Below are 20380 nucleotides of genomic sequence, written 5' to 3' on the forward strand. Positions count from 1 at the left end.
ATATATTCCCCCACCATTTTTTTCCAATTTCATACATCTCTGAAAAAGCTCCAGAGAGCCACAAGGAGGGCGCCAAAGAGCCACATGGGGCTCTGGAGCCGCGGGTTGCTGACCCCCTTCAGTCTGAGCCCAGTCCGGCCCCGTGGGCAAAGGCCCGGCCACCAGGTGTTCACATGCAGGCCCCAACCATTGATTGTATATAAAAGACAAATGAAACTTATGTGACGTCCCCCATGGCGTTCTGAAATCCCGTGTTGAGGATTTGAGCAGGACGTCTCCATACTGACAGCATGTGAAACCAGATGTAAATGTGATTGGTTCAGCCTGTCACGTGACCACATCACATGCACAGAGGAGGTGCTGTGATCGGGTTATTTATGCAAAAATTTAAAGGAGTGGTATTATGCAAAATCCACTTTTTTGAGCTTTGTATAATTCTATACTGCCATTTTCCCATGAAAAAGACACATGGAGTTGTTTCCCGAACCATTCATGCATATTTGAGCAATCCATTAAAGGGGCTGTATCATGCATTTTTAGCTAGTCCAAACCCGAGAAATGGCATTAAGATGGTAATAGTTTATTTTTGGCGCTAAGGAAAAGTAATTTTGTGTGAAATAAAATATTTTCTGGGGCTAATTCTGAAAGCCCGAAGAGAAAATGCTCTGTTTCACTGAAAATCCCGCCTCTCCCCCTGTGGACTTTGACTGACAGCGTACTTCAACCAATCAGTGCTTCAAAACAAATACACTGGCTGCCTTTAGCTCTTTAGCTTTAGCTTCTCTACACACAAAGACACGCGAAACCGTCTTTTTCTGTTAGAAACTCACCAAGCGCAGACCCTTCAGACTCTTGCTTGACTGTTGTTTTCAGACGATGGTTAAAGTTTATCTCCGTAATCAGAGTTAGATAAAAGCAGGCACGCTTATTGCCAAGGGCCTGCTGGAGGGGGGCTCAGGGGAGCCATCTTCTCCGTGTGATGTGAACGTGGGAAACAGAGCGTCTTCACGGGTGCGGGAGGGGCTGCCTCTCTGAGCAGCACAAACACCAGGTAAGCTCAAACACGCAGGCATGAAGGAAAAAAACACTTTGGGGGTGTTTTTGGTGAGGACATAACTGTATTACAAGGTTAACGCATACAAAAAGTGAATTTTGCATGATACAGCCCCTTCAATCTCCCCTGGCAGCCATTTTGAGCGCTGAAACGCTCGGTGCTGCACAGCTCTGCCCATAATGCACAGCTCCTCCTGCACAGCTCGCTCCCCCGCCCCTCTCCACTCTGGAGAATGCGCATGGAGATGAACACTCTGAGGGGGGCGTGTTGCCAAGGCGAGGAGATTCTTAAAGAGACAGGAACTCATTTCCAGTCGTTGAGGCAGCCTGATGCAGAGGCAAATTTGATTTAAGTTGTTTTTGACACATGCAGCTTTCACCATCTGACTTTGGACTCAGCATGAGTGTGCTGTAGATTGATGCTAAAGGGCTAAGGAACGCAGAATACACCCCCCCAACCCCCGCCCCCACCTTTAACTCAGAAAATAAAATCAACAGATGATTTATATGAAAATCAGAGTCTGGTGAAGCCAACACGGTTGTGAAAACTAGTGAAGGAGACCAGAACATGTTCTGAAACCGGGTGCTTTATGTCTATTTGCACTCTGAAAACAGTCATTTTCCAATGGGTTCCAATGAGACTCGGGCTCTTTTTGAAACCAACATCATCGCTCCCTACTGGAATTTCACCAGAATAGCAGCTTCTCTGCACTTCTACATTATCTTCACTTTGTACCAGTGGAGGCCCCAACCCCGGACCTGGCTCCAGGGTGGGGCCCCAGCTGCTCCATACCGGGCGACGTCATGATCCTTGTTTTAATTTTTCTCATTGGGGTTTTTGATCTGCTCTTAGTCTGGCCCGTCATCAGGACCTGTTTGCTCTGGGAGACTCAACCAGGGGCATCAAGCCCCCGACAAGATAGCTCCTGGGATCATGCAGGCACTCAAACTCTCCCATCACTTTAAGGTAGCTTTTCAGGGGGAGGCAGATGAACTTAATCAGGGATAAAATTCATTCAGAGCAACGTATCAGCGTAAAATATATTAACAGTAGTGCTGTCAGTTTTAAGCATTTGATCGCAATTAATCGTGATTAATTCATGGAGAGCTGTCAACAATTACCTTTTTTCAAGTTGAGATTAATCGCAATGAAGAATCTAATCCTCATAAATCAGTCCCAATGTCAGAAAAAAGACTATTATCCTCTCGTTCTTTTCTTTGACCCAATTGGCAGACCTCAATGGATTATTCGCGATTAATCCATTGACAGCACTAATTAACAGTAAATTTTGGTTTTCACATTAGCTGCTGTGCAAATTATGTAGGTTGTGAAATGTGAATGAAACAAAACAGTGTCAGAGCTGCTACAAAAAACTTTAATTAACTTTTATTAAAACTCAACACATTTGAACAATACAGGTTACACCAGCAGAACCTTCAGTCTTTTAATGTGCGACCTGTGAAATGCAAATATTTCACATCGATGAAGAGGACGTCACACAATGAAGTTTAGTTTTCTCTGAACAGAGTTTTGTGGAGACGGGGTTGTAATCTTTACTGCATGGTATTCTTGATGTGGAGCTTTAAACAACATGGAACAATCAATCAATCAATCAAACTTTATTTATGAAGCACTTTTCATATGAAAGAAACACAACACAAAGCACTTTGCAGCATTTAAAACCAAAATCAGGATATGATAAATAAAAACACAGCCACACCTTCACCACACAGAAATGTATAAACACAAACGCTGACTTACATTTGGGAGACGTGGCACTGAGGATCATGGGAAACACCACCATAGTATTGATATTAGCTTTGTTGTCTTTGGAATCCACATCTCAGTGTTTGAACAGAAGTTTAAAAGTTTTGTTTTATTGACAGACCTTTGATTGAAATAACTTTGTGAATGAGATCATTACTGTGTTTATTGGCATTGTCAAACTTATTGCAGTCAAAACAATGTTATATATTTCTAACTGAAACTACAGATTCAAATTCTTTTCTCATGTTTGATCTTCATGATGGAGTAAACGCTTTAAGGAGCTTTTTGAAGGAAGGTTCACGTTCTGTCAACCTGATCTCCACAAGAAGGCTTTTCAAAAGTGGAAAAACTTTTTCTAGATCACAACTGGATATTACATTTATCCATTTAGAGATGGACTGGAGCTGGAGGAAACATGACATCTGATTGATTGTAAAGATGGAAAGAAGTTTAAGTCAAAGATGACAGTGAGGTTTCTGACTGATAGTTTGGTGTTTGTGTCAGGGAGGACAGAGGCTTTGTCTGTGGGGGTGGTGGGATTTGAGGGACCAAACAGGAGGATTTCAGATTTGCATTGATGGAATGGGAGAATATTTTGGGCCAGGTTCCTTTTATCCAAAAATGCTTTGAAAAAGGAACAATCACTTGCAACACATGCTGGTGTGTACACTGTGTGGGCGCCGGATTGTGTGTTCAGTGAAGTGTATCAGTGAGCAGCAGTCAGTTCAGTTTCTGTTCAGTCTGACTGAGGGAGGTTTTTGTACGACGGTTTTTCACTGTGTGAACACATATTGACTGTTGATATAATGATAATGATAACTCTGACAGTAATAAACTGCAGCATCTTCAGCTTGAACTCCACTGATGGTCAGAGAGAAGTCAGAGTTTGATCCACTGCCTGTAAAACGACCTGGAGTCCCTGAATCTCGAGTGCTGGTGCTGTAAATGAGCCTTTTAGGAGGTTGTCCATCTTTCTGTTGGTACCAGGCTAAAGAGTCGGAGTTGTAGACATCCTGACTGGTCCTACATGTGATGGTGACGGTTTGTCCCACAGCAGAGCTGACTGCTGCAGACTGAGTCACTGTGACCTGGCCTCTGGACTCTGAGGAGACACAGACAGAAAGAGAAAGCAGCCTCATGGTTTTGTGGGCTTCATTTCAGAGGGACGGATGTTCATAGAGGAGAGGAGTTGGATTCTCTGGACTTTACCTGTGAAGCAGCAGCAGAGGAGAGTCCAGATGAGGACGCAGATCACACTCATGTTTGTGATGAGGAGGATTTCTCTGTCTTCTGTTGTCCTGAAGGACAGCTGTCAGTCATCCAGTCTTCAACTGTCAGGACTATAAACTCTCCCAGAGCACTGGAGCATGGTGCTGCTGATGCAAAGTGGCTCTCTATGGAAATGCTCTGACTGACTCCAGCAGGGACTTGGATCACTTTCATCAATCATTTTCACTTTGGACTCCAATTTTTGTGGGAAAATTAAGGAGATGGGTTTTCTGTTTTGATAAATATAATATAAAAATCATGACATGTGTGTCTATAAATGTCAAATTTCTATTGAAATACATTCCAATAAAATTATTTTACAAAATACAAAATAAATTTTGAAAACTTCTGTCTAAATATACATACAAAATTGCACAAAGTCAGTAAAAGAATTGGTCTGTTGAGTTTCAATCAGGACGTAAAAGTAGTTCTGCAGAGTTTGTTTGTTTCACAGTCAGAGAGTGGTGTCTCTCCACAGTCAGAGGTTTTTGTACAGCGGCTCAATGAGTTTGTATCACTGTGGTACACGTTCGGTGGAGGAACCAGACTGGATGTTGGAAGTAAGTTGATTCTACTTTTAATACTGACAGATAAATATATCAAATGCTGACATTAAACCTTGCTTTGCATGATTTGAAAGATGTTTTTATGTTTTGTCATGATAATTATTTTACTGATGAAGTTTGAATCTTCCCTGGTTTCGTGTGGTATAGTTCTGACCTGTTCCAGGAAAACATGTTATTTTGAAATTTGTGCTGGATTAAATGTCATCAGGGTTATTTGTCACAAAATTTATATTGTGACTCTCTAAATTTTCTCAGTCAGAGACTGATGGCTGCGTAACACACTGTTTTAACTCTACCAGTCTCATGTTGAATGTCAGTTTACATGTCCACTGTTTGAAATGTGTTTGTGTTGTAATGTGTGCAGGCTTTATTCTTCTAGTTTTATTGAGAGTCTCTTTATCAAAGCTGGATTAATTCTTGGTGCTATACAATGTTTCTGCATTTTGTCTCTGTTACTCATTTAATGTTCAGGTAACTTTATTGTTAAATAGAAATATTGCTGATAAATGTGTTTGAAAATGAACTATAAACTATAACACACACAACATTTTATCGACTGCTGTTTCAAATTTTGCTCTAAATTAAATTGAAGCATGAATCGTGATGTGAAGCTCATGTTGTTAAAATTTGCTCTCATAAGTCATAAAGTGTAACTTTCTGATCACGTTGATGCAAATCTTTGCCAGTAAAGGTTGAGACATGTGCTTGTGTTCCTTCCAGTGTAGTTTGAGGTGTTTCAGGTCAAACTGTTGGATGATTCTCTCTGTGCTGATGTGCATGAGAGGCTTGTTAAAGGGAAGTGAAACAATGTGTGAGTGAGTGACTGCTGGAGCAGAAAAAGCATCTGGCAGCAACTTGTTGAAGGACAAAATGATGTGTGTCCCACTGAAGCTGTCCAGGTGTGTGCTGTTTGATTGACAGCTGGCTGCTCCCTGTCCTCTCATCTGATTGGTGTCTCCTAGGTGACAGGCCCCCCACCCTGACGGTGCTGCCCCCCTCCAGAGAGGAGCTGCAGCAGGGGAAGGCCACGCTCATGTGCCTGGCCAACAAGGGCTTCCCCTCAGGCTGGAGTCTGAGCTGGAAGGTGGAGGACAGCAGCAGCAGCAGCAGCTGGGAGGAGAGCAGGAGCCCCGGGGTGCTGCAGAAGGACGGCCTCTACAGCTGGAGCAGCACCCTGAGGCTCCCTGCAGACCAGTGGAGGAAGGTGGGCTCTGTGACCTGTGAGGCCACCCAGGGCTCCCAGACTCCCCTCAGAGAGACACTGAGGAGAGACCAGTGTTCCCAGTCCTGACCGGACTCACTGGGACTCTCACACTGCTTTGACTCTCACACTCATCTCACCTCTGTCATTCACTCTCTTTCACTTTCTTCTATCATCAAACCAAACTCTCTTCATCAATATTCATCTTCTTTCATCATGACTTTCTTCCAGCTTTGACAAAATAAACTCTCTTTTCATGTCAACTCTTTGGTCTTGGATGACTTTTTCCAGCAATCAAATCATCATAACACCTTGTTTGGAGCAGAAATGTCACTTGATAGATATTCTCAGTGTTCCAGCTCTTGTTACTGAATTACTTTCACATCAGACAGACTCAAAAACACAGTCAATCAGAGGAAGCTGTGTCCTTCATTCAAGATGAACAAATGTCCTTCACTTTTCTTGATACCAATAAATGCTGATTTAGATAATTGTGTTAAAATTAAATTAGTTGCTGTGAAGTGTGCGAAAACCTCCAAATGGTAACTGAACCTCAGATAGATGAGTGTGAATTATATAAAGTTAAAAACCACATCATCACGATACATATTGATTGTTATTGAAGTTAATTACGTTGAAATTTCTGCCTTTTCCCCATTGATATCAGGTTCATGAATACTCTGTAAAACTACAGTGTAATTTAAAATTCTGGTCACACTTTATAAGAACTATACGCTGTTAAGCATTAGTTGTTCTACATTCAAACAGAAAATAATAAAACAAATTCTGACTACTACTCAACAATATTATAGGTTCTTCGCACTTGTGAGAGACATATAGAGCACTTTCAGTTCAAGGTAAAATTCAAAGGTGAGATTCATTTTGTGCATGTTGTGTGTAATTTACATTTCTTTCTCAAAGTCACTTGATACTGTTGTCAAAGAAATGTTATTAGTAAATGCTCCAACAATTGGTTACTTGCTTCTTCTTCTTCTTCTTCTTCTGACAGATAGATAGATAGATAGATAGATAGATAGATAGATAACAACAAATGACAAACAGAGATTCAAACACTGAGACATCCTCTGTTAGAGTTAAAAGTATTTCTTTTCTTTTTTTATTTGGTGTTTTTACAGGCACACAGTCTTTAACAAGATGTGGAAATGTATCATGAATGTCCCATTTTCATCAGTCAGCCAGAAATAGGCAAAAACACCACAGGGTACCTGTTCTCTTCCACCACCGCCACCCACACACAACAACAACAATACAGTCTGACGATGCTTCACTACACTCAGACTGTCACGTAAACTCAAGTTTGAACCAGATGTGAGAAATATGTGAAGCAGTGTGTTAAAAATCAGTTCTAAAGGCTTTTTCACCACACAAGAATTACTAGCCAACTACTTTTTGACACATCACTGAAATCATTTCGCAGAAGAGTTCAGCACCACGGACAGCGACCACATCATTTTGAAAACAATCAAACAGCCTGATGTACCAACACAGGTCAGCACCATGGACAGCAACATCAATCACCTGAAAGCACAGTATGCAAATATGTTAACATTTTATAAAATCACTGCAGCTCACAAGTTAAGTTAATACAAATTCCATATAAAATAGATCGGCTCACCAACATTATGAGTGCACACATATGCATGGTGCTCAGCAAAGTCGGCCAAAATGCACTGTATGTCCATCACCCTGGCTGACTCATTTTTAGTGGACAAAATTGCAAGTCCACTTCGTCTCTCATGCTCCTCAAGTGGTTTCCAGTCAATTTTAATTTGAAGAATGTGTGATAAAAGGTTGCAGCAGTGACTGGGATAATCAAAAATAAAAGAAGGATGAGTAAACCTCATCAGCAGTTGACGCTATGGCTGGGTGACTCACAATTTTGATTTGCGATCTGGTCCTTGAAGCAGGCTCGAAAAAAAAGCAGCTGGCCAGGGAAGCTATGGCCAAAGTCCTGATCTGCTGGGCAGCTCGGACATGAGCATTCTCCTGTGCTTGCTGCAGAGTGTTGGGTTGAATTGCCTTAAACATCTTTGCAGTTCTGTTTAAGCTGGTGAATCTTTGGGACAGTAGCTGGATGATTGTTACGTCCGCTTCTCTTAAAGGAGGACTGGAAGCAACATAAAACCCAGATGTTACAGGTGAAAGAGGTGTTTTACAAAAAAGGATTACATAGCAAACTGAGGAACACCATAAATCAAAAATAACACAAAACGAAGAAACACAAGACTACACCCAAAAATGATCCCTGACTAATTAACCAAAACAACACAAAACCACCGGCTATTCTAATACAATCCAGTTCAGCTCACAGAACCAAGCAAGTAATCACTAACGCCGAGCCAGACGAGTGGGGAACAACAGGCTACTGCTCAGACACAGCCGCTCCCAGAATGATCCTCCCACCAGTCTTTTGAAGGGGAGGCTCCTCCCGTGGCCGCTTGTGACTGCAGGCTGCCGTGTCTTCCCCAATGCTCTGGTGCTCCAGTCAATAATCCAGTCCTGGACAACCTGTAGGTGCAACAGAGGGAGAGATCCCAGCCACACACACACACACACACACACACACACACACACACACACACACACACACACACACACACACACACACACACACACACACCACACACACACACACACACACACACACACACACACACACACAACCATAACGGCAGCAGCCGTAACACCCCTCCCCTTGAATTAACAACCACTGGTTGTTACACACACACAAAAAAAAGAACAATCACAACGCAGAGTGTTTTTTTTTTTCTTCAAAGCCTGGATAGGGCATCAGCCAAAACATTTTTTTTACCTCTTTTGTGCCGTATTACTCGGTTGACATCCTGCACAATCAGTGCCGAGAGCATCAGCCATTGGTTATGGTTGTAGATGCGCGCAAGGAACCTGAGTGGGTCATGATCTGTGAAGACGACAACTGGGGATGCACATTTTAAATTTTTTCTATGACCGATAACTGATGCCCTTTAACTGGTTAATGACCGTTAACCGATAGGATTTAAGGCCCATCCATGCTTCACATGTCCGCGTGGTTGTGCATTGCGCATTGGTCTGCGCGGACCGATTTGCGGACGTCCGCGCAGCAGCCAGAATTTGTGACCGCATTGCGCAGGTCGCGCCGGTATACGCATGCGCCACAGCACCACAGCAAACAAAACAAGACAGTAAAAGTGATGGCAGACAGAGCTACAGCCTGATGGCTCGACACAGAGACAGCCAGAGTGAAAAACTCGTGGACGGAGACAGCAGACTCTGTCTGGAGGGAGGAGAAGTTTTGCCGACAGAAGTGAAAGTGTCTAATCGCTTGGGCGCCGCCCCGCAATTCAGACGTAAAAAAAGGCAAATTAACTTCAATATTAAATGATAACGTACTGACAATGTATGCGCTCAGTTTTCCCTAAATAATCTGTAATAAAGGAGCAGATAAACAGTCTGTAGTGCTGGAAAAGCTTCATGAGGATGTGTGGATCAGTGCGCCTGCATGGAACGCGCACAGCTGAGCCCAGAATGCAGCACGGGAGAAAGCACGTGCACATCGGTGGAGCGCCGAGGCTCCAAAGCGGACGCGGATGTTGGAAGCATGGACGAGCCTTTAAATGCCCTGTTGAGTGGTTACATGCTGCCACTCCGACTTTCCGACATTCTGACACACCACCATTTCGATATATCACCATTCCGAAATACCTCTATTCTGACACGGAAATGTGCGTAACTCCGAGTGAGTGACTGACTCGGCGCAGTCCGGTGCTTAACTGCAGATTTACAATGACAGCAAATACTCATCTAAAATGTAAAAAACGCTACAAGATTTAGATATAATTAGCACGATAGGCTTTAATCATCTCCTATTGCTTTTTAAATGATGTCGAGGGCGAGCGTGCTGGTGATTTGTGTTCTGATTAATTTCCAAAATAAAGTTTTAGCTTCTGAAATCCGATTTTTAAACAGTTCTGATGGAGCTTAATGTTTATCTGGATGATGTGGCTTCATACCGAACCATTTCACTGTAAATCTGGACGACCGGCGGCGAGTACGGAGATAAAAATTAATATTGAATGTAAAGCCGGTTTTGTGCCACATGCGTAAATGCACACAAAGATACACACCCTCCCCTACTGTAAAACATGAAGGCTACTGGAATTAATCAGTGATTTAGGTGTCATCTGCAGCGCTGTCGTTGATATCTGTAATATAATGCCAGCGTGCATGAAGATGCACATTCTCTGTGGAGAGCTCCGCTCCAGCTGGAGCTTAACAAAAAAAAAAAAAAAAATGATAGTATTAATCAGTCAAAGTTCCTGTTATCGGTTAACGGTTAAACGGTTAACCATGTGCATCCTTAACGACAACTGGCAAGGGACTGGACCCAACATACACCTCAAAATGATGTAGTGCCAACAGCAGAGCAAGGGCCTCCTTTTCAATGGTGGAGTAATTTACCTGGTGCCTGTTGAACTTTCTTGAAAAGTAGCACACCGGATGATCAACTCCACTGGCATCCTCCAGGAGCAGGACGGCCCCGGATCCAACGGCACTTGCGTCGACCTTAAAGCTAGGGTTGGCGATCCTGGAAAACTAGCATGTAGCACGAATGTAGCATCTCCCAAGGCTCCGCCCAGCTCCCACCCCATTGGAGGAGCTCCGTTGGGAGCGGAGACGCAGAGACGTTCCGCGCGCGCGCACTTCCGCGTCCAGTGCGTTCCTGGCGTAACCTGTCCTCAGCGCTTCGTTTCTTCGTTTTTCTTTATTTGAACTATGCCAAGTTATGGCGCACTCACCGGTAAGTAAAGCCCCAAACATTCTTCTCCGTCCTTCTACGCGCGCACTGAATCAGGGTCAGTGCACGCCATTGACATGTACGCGCAGGGGGCAGGTCGAACGGCGAAGGGATTTGATTGGTTTAAAAAAAGGTGTCCCGTCAAGACGATTGGTTGCTGTTTTTCCCGTTTTACTCCTGCTGTAGATAGCGGATATTTTCCAAACTACTTTAAGAACACGCTATGAATTGCTTCCCATCGGGTCATAAAGATCATTTTAACCAGTATTTAAAAAAATGTATCTCATTCAAATCGCCAACCCTAGCTTTAAACGGACGAGCAACATCAGGAGCAGCAAGCACAGAAGCGTGACTGAGGAGAGCACTGATCCTATCAAATGCATGCTGGCACTCTTGGGTCCACACAAAGTCAACCGTGGGACTGAGAAGGTTGATCAGAGGCTGCACAACTGAAGAAAAGTTTCTGCAAAATTTCCTTTAATATCCAGCCATACCTAGGAAACTTCTCAGGGACCTACGGGTGGAGGGAATGGGTAATTCCTCAATGGCAGCTATTTTGGCTGCCAGGGGTCGCACCTGACCTTGACCCACCTGCCGGCCTCGATAGAGAACTTGTAGCCTTTCCAATCTCGCATTTTGCCAAGTTTAAGGTGAGTGATGCGTCAGCAAGGCGGCGAAATACTTTTTTCTCGGACCTGCAGGCCCAGGCCCACTCCAGTGTGACCTCCCCCATTTGTATGTCTGACTGTTTGCTGTCCTGTTGCTGTGTGTCTGTCTGTTTGTCTTGTGTGTTGCTGCAGACAGTGACGTGATCAGAATAAATGAAATCATTCCATTTTAGTAATAAGTTTTTCTATTTTTTTCAGTTGCTTTATTATTATTTTATATATAATTTTTCACATTTTAATTTCCGATACAGTACTATATATAGTACCTTTCGGTTTGAAAGTGACAGCATCTAGTGTTTTTCACAGCCCAGTAAAAATGACTCAACACAGACTCCTCCTGGCCAAGCAGAGAAGCTGCACAAGTAACTTACCCTTGCGCTGTATTACAGTAAAGGCCACACCCTCTCCGGAAGGCACAGCGCTGCTCTGCCTTTATCTGTCATCTCGGCTGTGTTCGAAACCGCACACTTACCTACTACTCATACTAACTTATTGAGTATGCAGTGTGTTTACACTGGCAGTATGCGATTTTGAGTATGTGAGAAGTTCCCGGATGCATACTGCATTCGCCAGAAATGTTGAGTAGACATCGTGTGTTCACTACTCATACTGAAATTGCCCAAGATGCAACGCGACGGACAGCGGTTGCGCCAGACAGAGCTTGCGCTGCCTGGCAGCCAGCGGGTGTGATCGGGGGGGCTGGCCCCGCGATCTGGGTCCGGCCCCGGAGGGTGTGAGAAACTCTGCGCTCGCCGGCAGGCCCGCCGCTGGGGTGCCACGCCGCACTGAGGGGCCCGGGGGTCCGCCGCCGGACCTCCGGAACCGACTCGGTACAATGCCCAGGGCGGGCCCGCTCCATAGGACCGCTGGGTGAGACCGCGCTTCTCGGTCCCGCTGCCGAGCGGGTCGACGGGGAGCCGGTCGGAGTGGCGGTGGCGGCCGGCGGCGTGATCCATGGTCGCCCGCCGCCAAAGCCCGACCGAGCCTGGAGGCTGGGCCGCCGGGTTGGAGGACCCAACTGCCACGGCGCAGAGCGCCGTGCCGAGCGGGGGGCCCCCCGTGGCGGGTCCGGGGTTTGTGTGTGCTCTGCTTCTCTGCCTGCTCCTCTGCTTCTCTGACACCTCGTGCTGGAGCCGCTCACTGCGGCTGGCTCACATATCGCCGAATTCGTCCGAACAAAATCATAAACGGTTGGTATTTGGACAAATAAACGACATAGTCGGCCTCTAAACGACCACTTTGTCGCCTAATTTTAAAAAAAATTGCGATGAAGTTGTACATTTGAAGAGTTTAGAGCTAAAGTGAAATCAGCTTTAGCAGGTCGATTTCGGCTCGGGGAGGAGTGCAATGCATTATGGGTTATTATGTAGTATGCTGTAGTGTAAACGCTTTGCATACTGCTTGATGGACTGAGTAAGCAGGGGAACACCAGGCTGTGTTACAATGGCACGTCTCACCTCAGCTCAGGAGAGATTTTTTTTTTTCTGAACAAGCCTATTTTTTTCAACCATGTCTGAAAAAAAAGTGTTCAAATTAAGGCTGTCAATCGATTAAAATATTTAATGGCGATTATTCTCTTGATTTTCCATTGTGAACTCTCAGTTTTTCGCACATTGACAGCACTTTACTTTTACGCTAAATGGTGGCAGAGAAGACAAGCAGGAAAGTGATATTATCTGGTGGTGACACTGGAATCACTCATAACAGAAAAAGGAGTGAGCAGCAGCATGTGGTCAGCTGTAAACACTGAGAGAGCCACAGAGAGATGTGTGGCAGAGGTGGAGAAGAAGTGGCATGGCACCGTCAGATTCTGCTCCAGGTGGAGGCCAGCCTACACCCAAACCCACACCACTGTTCACCAAAACAGCCTCCATCTTTGGGACGGCCAGCGTGTTTGACAAAGTGTCCGAGCACTCTTTCTCCTCTGCTCCTCGACATAACAGAACATTTGTGAATGAAAATACAATAAAACCAAAAGTTCTTGAAAAAATGTAAACATAAACACTGATTTAGCTTTTTCCATTTTCATCCCAGTCAAACTGTGAACACGGGTCGTAGACAGCTGACGCTTCAGACACATTCTGTGTTGTAAATCTCGGTCTCCCACTCTTTACATGCGAACGCATTGGAAGTGTGTTTCTAAATCTGCAATGTGGCCAGAGTTTTCAGATATTTTTTTTTCTTTTTTTACATGTCGTTGAATTTACATGTAAATGCAAGGGCCAAACAATTTCAAATGTCACCGTTTTCACTCATCTCTGGTGTCGTGTAATTGTATAGTACCGGCAAGAATTTAAAACTACTTTCAGCCCTGAATGTAACGTCATACATTGGAGAATCTTGACGGCCGGTTTTGGGCTGCGGATCTCATATTTAACAAACCCGAATCTGTATGACCTGATCTGTGGAAGACTGCACTGACATGGAGGTACCTGCATGCTACAAGGACCAGAAGCAGGATGTGACCCTGGTTGGATTTCCAGTTCTTAAAGGAGCAGGTTTTAACTTCTCCTCACATGAGCAGAGTTGGGTAACGACAAGTAACGAGCGTTACAAGTAGTTAAATTGCTTTTGATGGGAATGAGTAGTGTAACGGCGCTACTCCTTCTAGATTGGTAGTTAAACTAGTGTTACAAATGAAACGCTAGGATCGTTATTTTTACAATGACTGCAAATAGAGCAACCAAAATATTATTATTTAAGCACAGTTCTTTTTATTACCACCAGTAGATGGAACGGTGGCCATACGAGCAGCTACTCGCTATCTCTTCCGGGGTCAGGGCTGATGGAACCGTCAAAGTAAAATTGGTTACCTGATATAAATTTGTGCCCCACTGACAACACTGCACTCCCTCCTACTGTAAATGCCCCTTTTAAAGGAATACTCCGAAGATTAGGGACCCACGCCCTTTCCCTAACCCATTGACAAAGTTAGACAAGCTCAGAAATACCTTTTTTTGTGTCTCTGGTCCAGCGGCTGGTTCCCAGCTGTTAGCATCGTAGTTAGCTTAGCTCGAAGCTAAGCTGGAAGTCAATCAGAGCCGGACTACGAAAGTGGACAAAATCCTCCTTCCAGTGGTCCAGGGGATGGCGTATTAGCACGTGAAGTAAATCCGAATGGCTATAAAACATTTTAAAAGACGCGTTTTCTTTTCAATCAGTTAAAATAACGTTCTGATACACACAGATCTGGCAGTGCTCCGCGGAAGGATATACCGGAGCACAGCTCTGTGGAGCACGATGCAGTAACGAGTAGTGTAACTTCTTTACTATTTCGATGGAGTAATCAATTAGTGTAAGGCACTACTTTTTTCAAAAGTAATGAGTAACGGGTCACTCTTTACTTTTTTGAGTAACGGACCCCAACTCTGCACATGAGTGAGGTTTCGCCTTCAATGCAAACATTATTTTATGATCATTCTTATGATAGTTGAGAAAATTTCCACACAGTGTTGATGGAGGAACACAGATGTTTTGCTGATATAATTGTGCATCCCGAAATAAAATACAATGAGCTAATATAATTCAATATCATATAAGTCAGAGGCAGAGTCTATTCCTGCCAGGAAATGATTCTTTATGATTATTCTATTGACACAATAACAGTGAGGATGATTACAAGAATAGACATGACCGTCCTGAAATCATGACCATCTGTGTGTCCCTGAACAAAACACTATAGTTTATCGTTACTTTTATTTAGAGACAATAAAACATGTTCTGCGATGGATCTGTTCTCACCCACAGTGAGCAGGGATTGGCTTCAACACCCTGAACAGGATTAAGAGAGATGGATGGATGGAAAACCCCAAATTCAGCATGTAAAACAGCAGACAAAGCACTCCCATGAATATTCCAACAATGAGAAAACTCATTTCAATGCTGTGAGTCTGTACATGTGTTCAGAGCCAAAGAACAACAGGCATTTAAAAACCAGAGTGAACGAGTAATAAAGAGTCAACTTTAATCAACTATTCTGTTGAACTGAAGATGATCTGAAACTTGATCAGCCTCTGTAGATGTTCTAGAAATTTGATGACAGAAGCTGTTAAAGTGAATCAGATGAGTTTGTTTTGCTGTATGTTGTACTTCTCTAACGTGAAAATCAATATGATGAGAATCTGATTAGAAATGACAGAAAATGCAGCCTGGGTTATAAATGAAATCATTTTCATGTGCTGAATGTGAATTGTGACCTCACATGCAGAGAAGTGATCTATTTAAAGATATCCATAAGTGCAGTTTAAATAGAATAATTCTGGTGTGTGTGTGTGTGTGTGTGTGTGTGTGTGTGTGTGTTCAGTGAAGTGTATCAGTGAGCAGCAGTCAGTTCAGTTTCTGTTCAGTCTGACTGAGGGAGGTTTTTGTACGACAGTTTTTCACTGTGTGAACACCCACTGACTGTTGGGATAATGAACACTCTGACAGTAATAAACTGCAGCATCTTCAGCTTGAACTCCACTGATGGTCAGAGTGAAGTCAGAGTTTGATCCACTGCCTGTAAAACGATCCGGAGTCCCTGAATCTCGAGTGCTGGTGTAGTAAATGAGCCTTTTAGGAGGTTGTCCATCTTTCTGTTGGTACCAGGCTAAAGAGCTGGAGCTGTAGATGTTTTGACTGGTCCTACATGTGATGGTGACGGTTTGTCCCACAGCAGAGCTGACTGCTGCAGACTGAGTCACTGTGACCTGGCCTCTGGACTCTGAGGAGACACAGACAGAAAGAGAAAGCAGCCTCATGGTTTTGTGGGCTTCATTTCAGAGGGACGGATGTTCATAGAGGAGAGGAGTTGGATTCTCTGGACTTTACCTGTGAAGCAGCAGCAGAGGAGAGTCCAGATGAGGACGCAGATCACACTCATGTTTGTGATGAGGAGGATTTCTCTGTCTTCTGTTGTCCTGAAGGACAGCTGTCAGTCATCCAGTCTTCAACTGTCAGGACTATAAACTCTCCCAGAGCACTGGAGCATGGTGCTGCTGATGCAAAGTGGCTCTCTATGGAAATGCTCTGACTGACTCCAGCAGGGACTTGGATCACTTTAATCAATCATTTTCACTCTGGACACTCTGGAATTTTTTGTGGGAATATTAAGGAGATTGGTTTTCTGTTTTGATAAATATAATATTAAAATCACGACATGTGCTTCTCATAATTTCAAATTTCTATTGAAATACATTCCAATAAAATTATTTTACAAAATACAAAATACATTTTGAAAACTTCTGTCTAAATATACATACAAAATTGCACAAAGTCAGTAAAAGAATTGGTCTGTTGAGTTTCAATCAGGACGTAAAAGTAGTTCTGCAGAGTTTGTTTGTTTCACAGTCAGAGAGTGGTGTCTCTCTACAGTCAGAGGTTTTTGTACAGCGGCTCAATGAGTTTGTATCACTGTGGTACACGTTCGGTGGAGGAACCAGACTGGATGTTGGAAGTAAGTTGATTCTACTTTTAATACTGACAGCTGAATGTCTCAAGTTCATACATTAAACCTTGTTTTGAATTATTTGAGATGAGAAAGATATGTTTGTTTTTCCAGTATAATTATTTTAGTGATCAAGTTTTAATCTTCCCTGATTTCATTTAGCTCAGATCTGTTCCACATTGATTTTATCATTTTCATTTTATTTTATTTTACATTTTATCATTTTAATTTTTTTATCATTTTTCATTATCATAAATTTATAATTTAAAAATTGACACCAAATTGAATTTTTGTTAGGATTAATTACAAAAAAAGAAAGATGTAGTGACTCTTTAAATGTGTTCAGTCAGAGACTGATGGCTGTTTAACACACTGTTTTAACTCTACCAGTCTCATGTTGAATGTGTTTTCAGACTGACCTGTGTATTTATTGACAGTTTTGGTGCACTGGTCTGTCTTTGGACTGAGTTTTAGTTTACATGTCCACTGTTTGAAATGTGTTTGTGTTGTAATGTGTGCAGGCTTTATTCTTCTAGTTTTATTGAGAGTCTCTTCATCAAAGCTGGATTTATTCTTGGTGCTTTACAATGTTTCTACATTCTGTTTCTGTTGTTCATTTAATGTTCAGGTTAATTTACTGTTAAATAGAAATATTGCTGATAAATGTGTTTGAAAATGAACTATAAACTATAACACACACAACATCTTTATTGACTGCTGTTTCAAATTTTGCTCTAAATTAAATTGAAGCATTAATTGTGATTTGAAGCTCATGTTGTTGAAGTTTCCCCTCATAAGTCATAAAGTGTAACTTTCTGATCACGTTGATGCAAATCTTTGCCAGTAAAGGTTGAGACATGTGCTTGTGTTCCTTCCAGTGTAGTTTGAGGTGTTTCAGGTCAAACTGTTGGATGATTCTCTCTGTGCTGATGTGCATGAGAGGCTTCTTAAAGGGAAGTGAAACAATGTGTGAGTGAGTGACTGCTGGAGCAGAAAAAGCTTCTGGCAGCAACTTGTTGAAGGACAAAATGATGTGTGTCCCACTGAAGCTGTCCAGGTGTGTGCTGTTTGATTGACAGCTGGCTGCTCCCTGTCCTCTCATCTGATTGGTGTCTCCTAGGTGACAGGCCCCCCACCCTGACGGTGCTGCCCCCCTCCAGAGAGGAGCTGCAGCAGGGGAAGGCCACGCTCATGTGCCTGGCCAACAAGGGCTTCCCCTCAGGCTGGAGTCTGAGCTGGAAGGTGGAGGACAGCAGCAGCAGCAGCAGCTGGGAGGAGAGCAGGAGCCCCGGGGTGCTGCAGAAGGACGGCCTCTACAGCTGGAGCAGCACCCTGAGGCTCCCTGCAGACCAGTGGAGGAAGGTGGGCTCTGTGACCTGTGAGGCCACCCAGGGCTCCCAGACTCCCCTCAGAGAGACACTGAGGAGAGACCAGTGTTCCCAGTCCTGACCGGACTCACTGGGACTCTCACACTGCTTTGACTCTCACACTCATCTCACCTCTGTCATTCACTCTCTTTCACTTTCTTCTATCATCAAACCAAACTCTCTTCATCAATATTCATCTTCTTTCATCATGATTTTCTTTCAGCTTTGACAAAATAAACACTCTTTTCATGTCAACTCTTTGGTCTTGGATGAGTTTTTTCCAGCAATCAAATCATCATAACACCTTGTTTGGAGCAGAAATGTCACTTGATAGATATTCTCAGTATTCCACCTCTTGTTGTTGAATTACTTTCATATCAAACAAATGAAAAAGAAGAATAAAATGATGACCAGCAGAGACTCAGAACAGTTATTCTGATCTATCTTGACATTTGTCACAGTGGTTGGTAGGGATGGGACGAGATCTCGTGTCACAAGATCTCGCGAGATCGCAATGCCGCGAGATCGAATGCCGCGAGATTAAGTACGTTTATATAAAGGCAAAAACTCTTTACTAACTGGAATATTGACGGAATGATACATTACATGGCGCACAGCCATATAAACACGTGCAAAACCCTGAATGTGCTCATATTCATATTTAAAAACCCGGTCGAAAAGGACATGAAATACTGTTCTGCGCATGTTCTATCCGCAAGGAATCTTGGTCTTTTGAGTACACAAACTACTTGTGATACAGTTTAATTGATACGACGTAAAGAAAATGTGCGGAAACGATCGTTCAGTTCTTCTCTTTTATTGAAAAAATGGTGCATCGCATCAATGAACATTTTACCACGTCTTACCGGCTCACACTCTTTTTCTAACAACATGCACAGAGAGCCTGCAGCGGCTGCGGCGCCCTTCCTCCTCTGTGGTGTCTGTGTAATATAAGGTTGAACATGCAAACAGCACACCTAGTGGCATGAAGTACAAATGCAGTCATGGCGTCGTCTGTGCGCCGCGGTTTGAATGGGAATAGGGGAACTCGGCGGCCGCCTGGGGCGCTGTGTAGAGCGGAGGGCAACGTGGCCGTACAAGGGGCACTCCGACCAGAAACTCCATGCTCCGACGCTGCACGTAAGTACCACGCTGCCCCCCGCCCCCAGTCTCGTGTCGTCTCGATCTCGTGGACTCAATCTCGCGAGACATCTCGTCCCGTGAAATTTGTGTCTCGTCCCACCCCTAGTGGTTGGTGATGTTTGGGTAGATTTCAGTGAACCTCCAGGACGCCAGTGGTCGGCCGCCAGGGAAAGATTCCCTTCTCTACATCAATAGACGTGAAGACGAGCGGCTGACGTCCAGGAGTGAACACACAGTCAGTCAGTGAAATGGCCCTCAAACTGGCTATAGATGTGATAATTCTGATGAAAAAGACGACCAACAGCAGAAATTTAAAATAGTTGTTCAGCTCTAAAAGCAGCTAAACATTAAAATAAATAGTTCAAAATTCTGAAATAAGGCTCAGTTGATCCTACCGTGATTTTGGGACTATAAGGCTCACTGGATTAATAGGCGCACAGTCAATGGAATGGCTTTTATTAAAAAAACAAATTCATATATGGGGTGCACCACATTTTAAGGCGCATAGGATGTATAGAATAGTATGAGCGAAATACATATTGGCAGTCTAGGTGGTTACATTCTCGGTTGAAATGTGTGAGTAAAGCGACATATCAGAGCGAGTTTGACTAATGATTGCTTCTCTTCACGGATGTGCAGCTCAGAGCGGCCACGATCATTCCAAACTGGTATTTTCCCTGACAAAATGAAAACAGCAAAAGTTATTCCTATATACAAAAATGGAGACAAACAATCACTCAGCAATTACAGACCAATTTCACTACTCCCTCAATTTTCCAAAATCCTAGAAAAGCTGTTTATGAATAGGTTGGACAGCTTTATAAATAAGTACCATCTGCTAAGTAATCATCAATATGGTTTTAGAGCTAAAAGGTCAACATCAATGGCAGTAATCGAACTTATTGAGAGCATTTCAAATGCAACTGACAATTCAGAATTCACAGTTGGTGTGTTTATAGACTTAAGAAAAGCATTTGACACCATCCATCACCAGACATTACTCAATAAAATGAGCAGATATGGAATAAGGGGTAATGCACTTGCATGGCTCAAGAGTTACCTTACTGACAGAACGCAATACGTGCATCTAAATGGAGTAGACTC

General features: G+C 43.4%; 3 gene segments (V, D, J or C); 2 read left to right on the forward strand and 1 right to left on the reverse strand.

Moving 5' to 3' along the window:
* Positions 1-3594: 3594 nt before the first annotated feature.
* Positions 3595-4095, reverse strand: LOC115387953 (Ig kappa chain V region 3381-like). The segment is given in 2 exon segments: positions 3595-3923; positions 4031-4095. Coding segments are annotated over 2 exon segments (381 nt in total).
* Positions 4096-4348: 253 nt separating this feature from the next.
* Positions 4349-6120, forward strand: LOC115387954 (Ig kappa-b4 chain C region-like). The segment is given in 3 exon segments: positions 4349-4357; positions 4506-4650; positions 5619-6120. Coding segments are annotated over 3 exon segments (483 nt in total).
* A 10432-nt stretch (positions 6121-16552) lies between these two features.
* Positions 16553-18312, forward strand: LOC115387955 (Ig kappa-b4 chain C region-like; the record flags this gene model as incomplete). The annotated part of the segment is given in 2 exon segments: positions 16553-16775; positions 17887-18312. Coding segments are annotated over 2 exon segments (552 nt in total), but the record flags the coding sequence as incomplete, so codon positions are not given.
* Between the last annotated feature and the right edge of the window lie 2068 nt (positions 18313-20380).

This window comes from Salarias fasciatus, chromosome 5 (assembly GCF_902148845.1).
Source record: "Salarias fasciatus chromosome 5, fSalaFa1.1, whole genome shotgun sequence".
In the NCBI taxonomy this organism is placed as follows: domain Eukaryota; kingdom Metazoa; phylum Chordata; class Actinopteri; order Blenniiformes; family Blenniidae; genus Salarias; species Salarias fasciatus.